This window comes from Oreochromis aureus, linkage group 18 (genome assembly GCF_013358895.1).
Source record: "Oreochromis aureus strain Israel breed Guangdong linkage group 18, ZZ_aureus, whole genome shotgun sequence".
NCBI lineage: Eukaryota > Metazoa > Chordata > Actinopteri > Cichliformes > Cichlidae > Oreochromis > Oreochromis aureus.
The window spans coordinates 9,224,648-9,238,211 of record NC_052959.1 but is presented as its reverse complement, the minus strand read 5'-3'; the positions used below and the strand labels follow the sequence as shown (position 1 = coordinate 9,238,211).

The 13,564-nt window shown below is 40.4% G+C and overlaps 1 protein-coding gene across 4 annotated transcripts in view; it reads left to right on the top strand.

Annotated features, from left to right (window-relative positions):
- Positions 1-13,564, top strand: part of LOC116332007 (low-density lipoprotein receptor-related protein 8-like) — an 80,600-nt gene that overhangs the window by 39,372 nt on the left and 27,664 nt on the right. For all 4 annotated transcript variants that reach the window (XM_039602508.1, XM_039602509.1, XM_039602507.1 and 1 more), the window contains exons 4-6: positions 443-571; positions 8,493-8,882; positions 12,769-12,891. In XM_039602508.1, the coding sequence (XP_039458442.1) occupies positions 443-571; positions 8,493-8,882; positions 12,769-12,891 (642 nt within the window). The remainder of the gene's footprint in view (positions 1-442; positions 572-8,492; positions 8,883-12,768; positions 12,892-13,564) is intronic.

The following is a 13,564-nucleotide window of genomic DNA, read 5'->3' as shown; positions in this document are numbered from 1 at the left end:
ATATAATAAAACACTCAAAAAGATCGATAACTTGGCACATGCGTCTGGTTTCTTTCTGGAAGGCTTAAGGCTGCACTGTAAGCAAACATGTATAATTAACAACATGCTTCATATTAAACGCACTGTAATCTGGATCAAACCGACCCTGTGCCAACTAGAGCAGATTGGCAGGAAAAGGAGGAGGAGGAGGGGCTGGGTTGAGCTTTTGCTTTATAGCCAGCCGTGCATTTGCTGTATTTCATGATCTTCTTGCATGTTTCTTGAGAGGCAGCCCACGCAGTAAAATCAATTGGCCAGGGTGGTGGAGTTTTTGATTTTTTTAAGAGCATTGTGGGGGTGATAAAAATCAAGTCCAGCTGTGTCTCGTAGTAGTTGTTGTTGTTGCCTTCATTGGACCATAAAACTACAGTAATCTCCCTATCTCTTTTATCTCTGCCCACAGGCAAACAGACGTGCCCTCCAGAGAAATTTGACTGTGGGGGATCAACTAACAAGTGTGTCTCGTTGTCATGGAGATGTGATGGGGAGAAAGACTGCGAGAATGGCGCTGACGAGGAGGACTGTGCGTCTGGTGAGTTTATCCGAGTCAGTTCACTTACCATAATGAAATAAATACCCCGATCAGATGGTTTTACTTCCACGTTTAACTGCTGAGTGCATTTGCAGAGGACATTTTGGTCCAGATTTCACCAGTGATGGATGTGCAGAAGCGAATGACTCGACAAGCAGTCGAATAACGAGAACCCAGATTCCTCCTGTTTTGTATTTCATAGGCTTTTATCTTTTCTGATCTCACTTATCATCCAAAGGCGTACGACATTAAAGCGCAGTGGGGAACACTCGTTATAATTAGATGGATTTGAAGTGAGTTTTGAATTAAAGCCAGCTGCACTTGACAACATTCCCCTTTGATGTGGAACGATCTTTGGTGTGAAACCATCAGATATTTGCAGCTTTCTGGTGATCTTTGGACGTTTCTGTCCTTTCCAAACCTCAAGTCTTCAGCCTTTCCACTGCAGGGCCCTCACAACCTTAAAAAATGACATCACCTCATGCCCAGCCAATCAGGCATCTCAATCGTGCGGCTACCCCCACCCCCAGTCCCCTGCAGGGACTATCCTTGCCCTACTTCTGAGGAGCCGTGAAGAATTGGCTTCTTCTCCTTCTTTCTCTCTCCTCTGCCTCTTCACGTCAAGAAGAAATGATTGAGGCAGCAGCGCCGTGGGGGGTGTGATGTTTAGACTTTGAAGATGGCACGTGGCAGCAAATGCACAGAGGGAGAGAAATAAGCCATCTCCTTATTATCCTATATTAATGACGATGTTCCTCTTTTTCTGGCATCTTTAACTCCTCGGTTGTTTGGGTGTGTGTGGGTGTTGAGATCGCGTCTGCCTGGCGTATAAGCCATTCATGTTTATTTGTTAAGAACACAGCCAATTTTGAGTTTTTATTTGGAGAGGAAGCCTTATCAATCTGGCAGAAAATTAGTGCATAAATGAGAGAAACTGTTGCATATATATTAATACTCAGCTCCTTATGGCTTTGACTTATTCTTCAATGCTTGCAATCAGCTTGCGAGTAGCTTGTTATGGACTCAAGGTTTCAAAGAGGCCCCACACACTCACTGCAGAGCAAGTGGTAGTGATTCCATCGACTTTAGATCTAATGCCTTCTTAGCTTAGATGGCTTTTCATAGCACTGTCCATTGAGGCCCGGTCTAGCCTGGGCTAATCCTTCTTTCATTCTAATGTCTGTATTGATGTGGCAGTCTTAAGCCTCTCAGTAGTGACACGAGGGCAGGCAGCAGGCTGTCGCCCACCCAGGCAGAGGCCAAAATACCTCTAGAGGGAATCTCCTCTCAGTATGACCACTTAGAATAAGCTCTCTCCAGTATAAGCAGAGCACAGTGCTAGATAGCATCACAAATTAGGCCTATTAAATGCTGCTCAGGCCAGTTTATCTGATGATTGGGCCCAATGCCAACCTGAAAGATGATGTTTAAATCAAGGACATGAGGCTTTTAAATGTAACCTTGCAGCTGATCTGCTCTGGAGGTACTAACCATTGATTTTGCAGTGTTATGTCTTTAGTCCATCTCAGTGAGCTGCACAGTGATTCCAGTATTGGGCTATACCTGATTGATGTGGAATAACAACACTAATAGTAGTGTGATGTTCACAAAACAGTTTAACACATTCACCTTTGAGGGCAAAGGTTTGCTTGACAGTTTTCATTAGTAAATAGTGTTTATCCTTCTCTTATTACTGCAGGGATTCTCAATAAGGGATATTTACTTTTTTCTTAAAGTACTGCTTTACATTACTCAACTACTCCTGTGAGAAAGCAATTCATTAGATTACTTATTACATTACTTTCACATTACTCCATAACAAGGCTGAAATGCATTGTTACATATTTACCAGTTAACAATACAAGTTTTTATTGACAACACCACAAACACAAATCCCTGTACCTAGCCTAATGAGAGCGTACATACCAGCTTTCTCCTGGTATTTAGATTTGAACACAAAGCCAACAACAAAAAGCTAACAACAAAAACCAGCCCAAAGAGACTTCAAAACGATCTCCACTGTGATTCTACTGTAGAAACAGAAAAGGAAGATTCAAGCCTGACGGCTCATCACTGCCTTTCATACCTGTTAAAGAGCAGGCTTTGGCTGCTGGGCTGCTGTAAGAATAGACTGAGCTTTAACGTCACTCTGGATTCTTCACTAGCTTTGAGTTAGCATGCTGTTTGTGTAGATGTCTGTGAAGAGCTGAAATTATGTTTGTAGCATAATGCAGTTGTTTCTTTGGTGCAGTTTACACTTTACCATCATGCTCAATAAAATAAAATGCAATAAAAGTAAAAGTAATATTCTTATCTCCACTCCACAAAAATTATAGTCTGCTCCAACATTGTCCTCCAACTGATATCAAAACAACAAAGTCAAAACAGTTTGGATGTAAAATAAATGTTTTTTGTTTTTTTAACATATAGATTTTAATAATCACTGTATGTGTGATAACGTTCATGCAAAATTTATTCAGATTGGCCAACGTGTTAAGGAAGAAGTAGGATTCATAAAGACGCATATACATAAATACGCTATGACCATGATAGTAAAGACAATAGAACATGTGTAATATTGGAATATTAATACAGAAGATCAAGATCTTTTAGTTTCTTTTACAGTTTTAGTTTTTTGTATTAAATCTGTGTCAGTCAAGACCTACTTTTTCATGACCTTTCAAAGATTTAAAAGTAAAACTTTTTAATGAACACTGCGTATTTTCAGTTTGGTGCTGCTTTAGAGCTGTTCTTAGACAGTCTGAGTGCTCAAAATCCTCTTTCACCAGGTCCAGCATCTATATTTATCATAATTAGTTATTATTAATCTCTGGCTCTCTTCCACTGTTTGTCTTTTGTTCTGTCTCACTTCCCTCACCCCCAACCAGGCAGATGGCTCGCCCTCACTGACCCTGGTTTGCTGGAGGTTTCTTCCTGTTAATAGGGAGATCTCCCTTCCCATTGTCGCCAAGTGCTTGCTCATAAGGGGTCGTCTGATTGTTGGCGTCTGATTGAACTGAATTGGATCAAATTGAATCAATTGCTGTTAGTTTAATGAGTTCATCTGTTTTGTGCGACAACCACAGGGGCTAAGCCACATAGCCTGTTAAGCTTACCTAGCTAAGCACCTGATGTGAAGCTTACTTAACCTTACTCTTAACGGTTTACGTTTAAAGGCTCTGGTTTCTGTTTAGACTGCATTATTATTGAATTGTTGACATGAACTCACATGGACTAACTGGTGAATTATTTAACATAAACTTAGTGACCTGGGATCCTGCAGCCCTGTCAGGACCCCACTGGGAGAAAATCAAAAATAGCTCATTCTAGTACTGACATATCAACTCATATTAACTTCACTGCACTTGCAGCATCCTATTTGGTTGTCAAAAAGGTTCACAAAGAAAGTAATAGTTGATTATTAGCACTATTAATCACATGGAGCTGCATCTAATAATATGATCAAATATCTGAAAAACAGAGAGCATGTGTGGTTTGTCTTGTGCCACAGTATGACTCGGAAAATAGATGCTTTGAGGGGCAAACTCACATTTGATTGGATATTCTGTGTAAGTTGTGAGAAATACCTTCAACACAAACTTCCATTTTGTGATTGTTACGTTATAACTTTTGAGCATGCTCACAAGGAACACATTTCTTCTTTTCCAACCCTTGTATTTACTGAGCTATAAGCAGGCAAATTGTACCCCCAAAACTGACTAAGCTGGAACCTCCTCAGTCAGCTCCCGCACGTTCCGCTATTAGTAGAAATTTACGAAGTGCATAGCGTGCCGCTGACTGGAAAAAGTAAATCTTGCAGAGGCATCCTACTAATTGAGTCATCCACATGCTGAATTATGTATTAAGTAGAATCTAGCCCTCACCAGAGAAAGCTTTCCCTGATCAACATTACATTAAGCGGTAACTCTGGAGAGGCTCCGCAAGAAAGCTGGACTGTAGCCTCAACTCTCAGCATGTGAAGATTTATGTGCATTTACTCCCCAAGCATTTTTTCTGAGCATGTCTGTCAACTGGGATCTATTGCAAGGCACTGGAACCAGTCTGGAGTTCTGTGTTTTCATCTTCTGTGTGTTTGCAGTTACGCTAAATGTCAGTTTGGGTAACCAGCCTGGTGCATGAATATGATTTTTTTTTACAGTTATCTTTTCGATTGATGTCTTTATTTAAATTTAACATTTCTTGGACAGTACGAAGCAAACAGACAAACCCTGCATTCCTCACAGCTGTCTCACTGTCCCTGGAGTGAAACTGAACTGGGTAAAACTGAGATAAAGCCTTCACAAAAGACCATTTAACACATCTAAAGGGGCTTGTACTGACAAAGTTTCTTCACAATTACATTCTGCTAATCGGAATCTAGACAGGTTTTCAATTTGGCCAAACGGCGGCTATTTTGTCTCGTATCAGTGCTCATTGTGTGTCTCTTTTGTCCTCACCTATCGGCCCTCAGTCAACCTACGTTTTCAGGCAGTAATGATAACACGGACACTTTGACTCCCATCTTGTACCCTATATCATGTCCTGATTGTTTCTCCGGATGAGAGAGTTGCCCCATCTTTGTTAAAACTGTGGTTGTTCAGTTATTATGTGTGTGGCATTACAGGAAAGGGCAGTCACTGAGATATTTCCCTGGTGAGCCACTGTGACCCATGTGAACTAGCCAGCAGTGTGAGTTTGTGTGTGTGTGTTTCTTTGAGTCACCTTGCTGCAGTGAACCTTAATTCTCTAAGCAGAGCGGACAGGTTTGAGTCATCTCTTAAGTTTAAAGTTATGAATATCTATGAGAAAGCTAAGAGGACATTAAGCTGTATAGAAAGTGATGGACACGGTCACAGGTATTTGTGTGTCAACAGATAAAAATATATAAATCTTTTGCATGCTAACATAAAACCTGGAAGACTTTATTCTCATCTCTTTTCTTATTTTTTCCCTTTTTTTCTCTTTTCCTGCACTGAAAATAATTTCCTTACCTTTCACACTTCATTTCACCTTTTTCCCCCCCAACACACTCAGACTCATCTCACACACACTTACATGCATGCATGCACACACATGCGGTCCACACTTATCAGTTGTAATGCTAACGTGAGTAGAGCGACCAGTCATTTCTTCCTACTACATCTGAGCCGTTGGTTGCCGCTGGCAACAATCTCCCATCATCAAAGCTGCCAGAAGAAGTTAAGTGGGTTATGCTGCCAGCCTCTGACTACCAGAATGGTAGTCAGAGGAAAGCTTCTCCCAGCCAAGGAATTAAAAGGAAGTGGTAGCATCGGCTGAGTGCCACCAGTATAGTATAAAGTCCTCAGTGACTTGATGACTCCAAAACAATAAAAAATAAAAACAAAAAATCTCAGTCTGATAGAACAGGATACATTTAGACCTCATAGGGTTCAGGGACATTTCACCCCCAAATCAAATGTATATATATTTTTGTCTCTGGGCTGTAGTGCTAAATTGTTTTGGTGTGAGTTTGTACACTTTTGGAGATATCGTCTGTAAATGTGTTTGCTTTCCCTTCAGTGTAATAGAGCAAAATCAAACATGCTTTGTAGTGCTAAAGTGAGGTAAACATACCTGCATCACTCAGCAGTGATGTCTCTTTCAAGAAGCGTCTGACCCGGGTGCTCAAAAAAGAGAGCACTTTCACTGAAATGCACCCAAATCGGTACCACTGTTCATCTATCCTTAACATGAACCTCATGTTTGTGTCAAGTAAACAAAAAAGGCTAGTGTGCTCCCACTGCTGGTTCCAAGCCTAGATAAATGGGAGTCTGGTAAAAAAACTCTATGCCAAGCCAATATTTTATTGTTAGCCTCACGGGAATATTCTAATTAGGAGAACAAAACAATTCAACTTGCAAAAAAGTTGAGATAAAGCTCCTTGAAGTGAATGCAGTAAATATTGTATACCTGGAGGCACCACTTTGACAGCATTTACAGTTTACATTTACAGTTGGAGCCAGTGTAGCAGAGCAGGTCATCCACCAATCAGGAGATTGATGGATCCATCCCTGGCTCCCCCAGTCCACATGCCAAAGTATCGTTGGGCAAGATATTAAACTGTGAAATGTCCTGACACCCGATGGATCTATTTGGTGTATTGAGCCTGTGTGTGTGTGTGTGTGTGTGTGTGTGTGTGTGTGTGTGTGTGTGTGTGTGTGTGTGTGTGTAGAAAGCACTTTGAGTGCTATAGCTGAGTACAAATGTGCTATAATTACCAGTTGTACTTGGCCTGTCATTTGAATGACCTTACCATGAGATGTATAGCCAAACAAAATGTTGCAAATTCATTTTTTAATGATCTTTTCTGCTTTTTTTCCAGCAGACACAACAACTTGTATAAAAAGAAAATCGTATAATAAATCTTACTAAACATCCACTGGGTGAAGTGCTTGTTCCCTCTGTGATTTATTTATCATTTAAAACCCACTGCCTTGTACAACATCATCAGCAGATGGTCTGTGGGCTCAAAGTTGCTCAGAAATCTTGAAATTCTGTCCCAACTGGAATTCAACCAGGGCACTGATGTAAAGTGCTAATGGCCTTCCCCCTGTGTAATAACGCACTTGTTCATTGAATCTCTTTAATTATTTAGTGCCAAATTAGTATAGAGTGTGGGCAGAGGCATACCGGGACAGCAGACACATGAGAATCAGATGCAGAGTCTTTAATATTAATAACTATAAACCCTGTCGCTGAACTGAATCCATGACACTTATGTTCACATCAGTTGATTTTTCCCAAGCTTCTGAGGCAGTCGTGTTCATATCAGTGAATTAATTAACAGTGATGTTAGCAGAGAAAAGAAGAGATAGTAATTGTAACATATGGTGTGATTACGTAGGATAGTAAGTAAGACACTATCTTGCATCCACTGTTTTTGCTAGCTTAAGATGTGTTTACCTAGTTTAACTGAGAAGCAGTGGTTTCATGATGTTTCATGATGTATATTAAGATGTTTAATTTCTGCTCTTTTATGCTATAAACTTCTTTTCATGCTGTTTTGTTGCATTGTTTAACTGTTCAGCTGATCACTACCTTTCACAGCAGTGATACTTTTGATGCAGAAATGCTGCAGTTTAATCTGAAGCTATTTAAAAACTTCCCCCTGCTTTGATCAGAAAATACATGGTGTCTGCTGCAGGTCAGTGACAATATGCTACAGCTTTACAATTTGCTGATTCTGTGTAAAATGTAGCAAAACAGCAATCCTTTCCAGTAACCAGCCGCAGCAGCCAAAGGCACTGGCGTTAAAGCTGAACTCCCTGTGGTCTGTGTAAATATCAAATCCTTCCTCTCCCTGTGCCGGCCTCTGAGCACCTATGGGCTCACAGCGGGTACCCTGGCTTTCTTCGCATCCAGAGTGCTTTCAGTTAGACATGACTAGATACAGAAAAATACCCTGGAAAAGGTAGGAGAGAAAGCCTCTCACCATTTTCCTAATCACCGTTATCCTTCCCAGCTTTCTCTTTGTCTCTGTTATATTATTGACTTTTAGCCAGTCTGGGAAACTATTTCTGTGTCTGTGCCCATCTGCTTGAAATGACTTTAAGCCAATAAGTCCTCGGTCTTACTTGCTCTCAATGCTCTGCAGCTCTAGCAAGACCTGAAACTTTTATATTTACTTATTTGACTAAAAGTGTACAGTTCTCTGGTTATGAAAGTATTACATTTTAGTGTAGTTTTATGTTGTGTCAAGGCAGTCTGCAAAAGATTAAAAGCAACGGCCTTCAAACAAATTCCTCAGATTTCCTTTTCAGCAGCTAAAGAAGACAGGGTAACAGTTTCTGCTGCACAAACTGCAGTCTGATAATACATGCTACACCATCCCTGCTTCACTGTCATGAGAACAGAACGTGCAGTCCCTCGCGTGAGTTTTGCTGTCTCTGTTGGTCCTCAGATGCCAAGGCCTGTCCCAGCGGTGAGTTCATGTGTGCCAACCGCAAATGTTTAGCCACCGTCTACGTGTGCGATGGCGATGATGACTGCGGCGATGGCAGCGATGAGCTGAAGTGCACCTCTCCTCTGACTTGTGGGCCCAACCACCTCCGCTGTAACACCTCAGAGTGCGTGCCGCTCATGTGGAGCTGTGATGGCGACCCTGACTGCTCCGACAGTTCAGACGAGGGGCCCGAGCGCTGCGGAGGTGATGGAGCCCCATACCTGCCCAACCGCCGAGCCAACTGCACCAGTGGGGAGTTTCGCTGTGCCAATGGCGAGTGTGTGCGACTGACCTGGAAGTGCGATGGAGATCCTGACTGCAAAGACAAATCTGATGAGTCAGACTGCCGTGAGTGTCTTGTTCTGCTTCCTTTCTTTCATGTGTTTGCTTGTCTCCCAACAACTGTAATCTCCTACATATGTAACCGTTTTCTATTTTTAATGTTGCAGTAGCTTATATATGTTCTCTGCTGCATATAACTATGTCGATTCAAGGCTGTCTTCTCAGCTTACAGTGATAAAAGAAAACGCTGCACTGTCTGAAAGTCTTTCAGTACATATAAAATATGTAGCAAGGTTGAGAGAGAGAGATTACATGTAAGCGTGAAAGGAATAAGCTATGTATAACATCCCAGCTAGCATACAGAAATGCTTATGTGCGCCTTTGATGTTCACTGCTAAACCCACAATGCAATATACAAAAGAAGAATAAACTATTCATAGTTTCTTAATTACAGATAATTAAGGAGAAAAAAAGAGCTACATCTATTGCAGAAATATAAGCATGCATAATGGAAGCATATTTTGCGCTTATTCTCAGATGAGAAGTGACATAATAGTGCTGAATTCCAGATGAAAGTTGGAGATAGTGGCCGAACCCCTGGAGTGTAGAATCTGGTGGTGAAGCAGAGTTAGCAGATGGCTGATGGAGACATTAGTTGAGACACGTTGGAAAGCCCGGATGAGATCGAGTGCCAAGAGAGTGTGAGATGAGAGTGAATTAAAAAACAGGGCCTAGCAGCTGATTGGCTTGGAGAACACATGCAGAAAGACCACTGGACAAGAGCAGCCACATTAAAATTGATAATGTGAATGTCCCATGCTGTGTAACATAGAGGAACAGACCCTCAATGGGTCTAATTCAAAAAGTGTTCATGCAGAAATCTCTGTTTAAATGGTACCTGGCACATATCTGGTTTTTATTTTTTATCTGAGATTTTTATCTGAGTACGTATGAAGACATTTCAGAATCACGTGTTTAATAATGGCCACTTATAATCAGCTGTCATCTTCAAAGCAACTTTGCTGGTAAAGACAGCAATAAGATGGAGTCAATCTGCTATCAGTTTGTGATTGAATAGGGTCAAGTTGGCAATTACATACAATCTGTTTGGGCTAAATTGCAAATCTGCTGCCGTCTGTTCCAGATCTGTTGTCATCTTATACACAGAAATTCACTTTAGCTACTTACATGTGTCAGTATAGCCAGAAACTCATAGATTAGTGAATTCAGTAATTCTTATGTTTATAGCGAGTTTTTCACAGATTTTTAAAATATTTGTGTTTTCTTGTTTTTATGACAGGTGCTCTAATAAATCTGTTCAGCGCTGTACATACAGTTTTTACATATTCTGATAAGCAGCCTGTTTCTCTACTAGTTTTCACCAATTCAAAGGCCAAAACAGAAGAAGAAACAAAGTTAATTTTGCACACGGTTGGCATTATACCTCAGGCTTAAATACTTCACATATCAAAACCACATTCATTAAAAATGCTTTCATCCTTGTTGGATGAAACTTGTATATCACTTACATGTCCCATTTATGCATGCATGTCTTTTCAATAATTGTAGTAAGTTTCTTATCTTGGGACTGACTGTTCAGGCGGTCCTTGTCCTGCACCTGCTTCCTTCCTTTTCCATTAACTTTGATGTCAACCTTTTTCTGCTTTCTGTAGAAAAAGGAAACCTGGTGGTCATCAGGTCACTGGCTGTTTCTCAGCTCATGCAACATCCACCTCAGTTACTGCAGGCCAAATCTTACTTGTGTCCAGCTGTTGTCGCTCCTAAGTAAAGACAATTGAAAGCAGTACCTTTTCTGTCTTCTTTCTCAGACATGATTGTTTCGTTTTATTTTCTAATGAAATTATTCTTGTTTTGCTTTAGGCTTTTGTACTTTCACAGCTTTAACTTCAGACGTTTCACTCCCATGATACATCTCAAGGTGCATTTGCTAGCTAATAAAGAAATAAGGGCATTCCAGTTTGCAGAAAACAGAAAGCACATACCTAGCAATTTTAAATGACTCTGACTCACTAACATACTCCTGCTGGTATAATTAATGATGATGAATCCAGCAGTAATATTGAATGTGGACCTATCTGGGGTACAGGGTAATAGCATTTCTACACCCACATTAGTGAATGAGGCACAATCTGAGAGAGCGGTGAGGAACTCTAAAAACTCATTAAAACATAAAATAACTCGGAACAAGCATGATGTTTCCACTTCGGGAAATCGTAATTGGCAGCCTCTACCCATTTCTTGATTTTTTGAATTACCTCATTTTATGTTAATACACAATATTAAAATATATAGGTTTATTGTATACTATTAAATCAGTGGTAAAGCAGTGCTATACATTACAAAATGATACTACATTATCAAAGTCTGTATAAGCAGAAGTATTTTATCCGGGCAATCGTAAGAATCATGGGTACAACTGCAGCCTTTCCAATTGCTATTCAGTTTTCATACATATTGTTGTTTTAATCTCAAAGAGATCAGGTTATGGATGGATTTGATTATTTTTTAAGTTTGGTTGATTCTGAATAAACTCTCATAGTTTTGTGAATTTTCTATTCACTAGGTGGGCACTTTTTATTAAACATGTTGCACGTCTTCAGATGAATCCAGAAATTGTGAAGTTGTTAAATTAATGTTATATTTTGTTTTTGTTTATTTGCTTTGAGATGGTGAAATAGATAATCTTCAACAGCAATATTTCTTCCCTCCTCTGAGCTGACGCTCTATCATTTAGCACATTTCTTCTCTGCTGGGAGTTGATATTGAGTTTTTTCCTCCTAAATGTGTCAGGTAAAGAATGTGTTTCTGTTGATAAACACTGTGTGAAGATGGGGCCTTGTGATAAGACAGGTTTTCCTATTAGCTGGTCATGGATGGGGGAGCCCTGAAGCTCCTGTCTCACTAAGCCAGAGTGTGAAGCCCAGATAGTCCCACTATTCATTATCAAGATGTGCGGTGCACACATCAAACGCACAGCTCTCGCTCTGTGGTGTGTCATATAAGCTGCACTTACAGGAGATTGATGTTTTATTAGCCAACAGAATATCTGCATTAAGGAGGGGAGGAAGGCTGGGGGTGGTTAGGGACACAACCTCATCTTTGTCCACAAGTTCCTGTGCTACACGTTTAAACTCATATGTTCACCACCTTTGGTGTATTCACGCACCCTTATGTCTGTACGAGGATTTCTTTGCCTAAAAAATGGAATTTTCTTCCAGCTTGTCAGCAGAGGACAAATGTTCCTGCTGTGATTCATCAGTTTTACACTGTTGCTTCTGCACTCTTATGAAAATACATGCACGTGTATCTATACCAGTGTGCACCACCAGTTTATTGCTCACTCAAATCTATAGATTTACCTCAGAGATGCACAGAAACATGGATGATCATATCTATGTGCACACATGTCTGGACATGCGTGTCCAGACTACAGCATCCCTGGCTCCATTAGGCTCGTTGTGTCCTGTTCGTCTTGTGATAACATTTAATCATATCCCTCTGTCACATATATTGCTTTTTAGTGCGGTTTAGAGGGAGTTATATGAGCATACCGGGCACTGTTGATGAAAAGCTTGTCTGTGCTTGGGATATTAATAAAATTTGGTGTGGCTTCTTGGAGCCTCCATCTTTGTGTTACTATATTGAAAATCATTCATCACACGCCCTCAGGTTGACTGTCTCTGTCCTCGGCAGTGCCTTACACAGACTGTGAATTAATAGAAGTGCAGTATATGCCATTTCTCAATATTTTTCAGTGTTTCAAGAAAAGTTTTTAAAGCAATTCCTCTTCTTTATGGGACACAAATGTGGAGAGAAACCGAGTGATTAAAATGCCACAGCTGGTCTTGGATTGGATTCGACCACATGATTTTATGCTCCTCTTGAAGTCATTAAAATCAAATTTAAAATTTCAATCTCTTCCCTGTTACAGCTCTGTTGACGTGTCGTCCTGATGAATTCCAGTGCGGTGATGGTTCCTGCATCCACGGCACCAAGCAGTGTAACAAGGTCCATGACTGTCCTGACCACAGCGATGAATCTGGATGCGTTAACGGTGGGTTCACCTGTCACTGTGTTTGGCAGTGAGTGTCTGTCCTCCTCCATGTCTGCTCCCCCATCTTCTTCCTTCATCTGTCTCAGTCCCTGCTTTTGCACGTCTGCCTATGTGAAATACCTTTCAACACGAGGAGTTTTATAAGCCCACCAGGATTTTTTTGGCTAAAAGACCTGCAATATTTATGTAGTTTTACTGAGTCAAGACTTGCCTCTACTGTAAATTATTTATTCTGTAATAATGCTGTAAATATTTTTCACCTCATTCTCTAGTATCATTGGTAATCTGATTACATTGAAGCCAGTGAAGCCTGAATCACAGCCAATAGTCTAATCGTTAAGAATCACAACTATTAATGTCATATAAAAGTACTTTTTTAATAATAAATTGTGTTCAAAAAAGTCCAACTCAAAGATGATTAGAAAGATGGACATGTGGACTCTACAGTTTGGCATTAGCTTTTGTGCTTTGCTTTGATAAGTTAACTTGACTGACTTTCCTGATTAAACAGTCAGATAGACACTGGGCAGACAGAGGCAGGTGAAACTTTATAAAACTCACTCCTAGAAACATCAGAACCCTTCAAAAACAAAGACTGACACTCTGTGCATATCAAGGGGATGTTTAATGTTTATACTGACATGTAAACTATTTGGACTGATTTCATGAGACT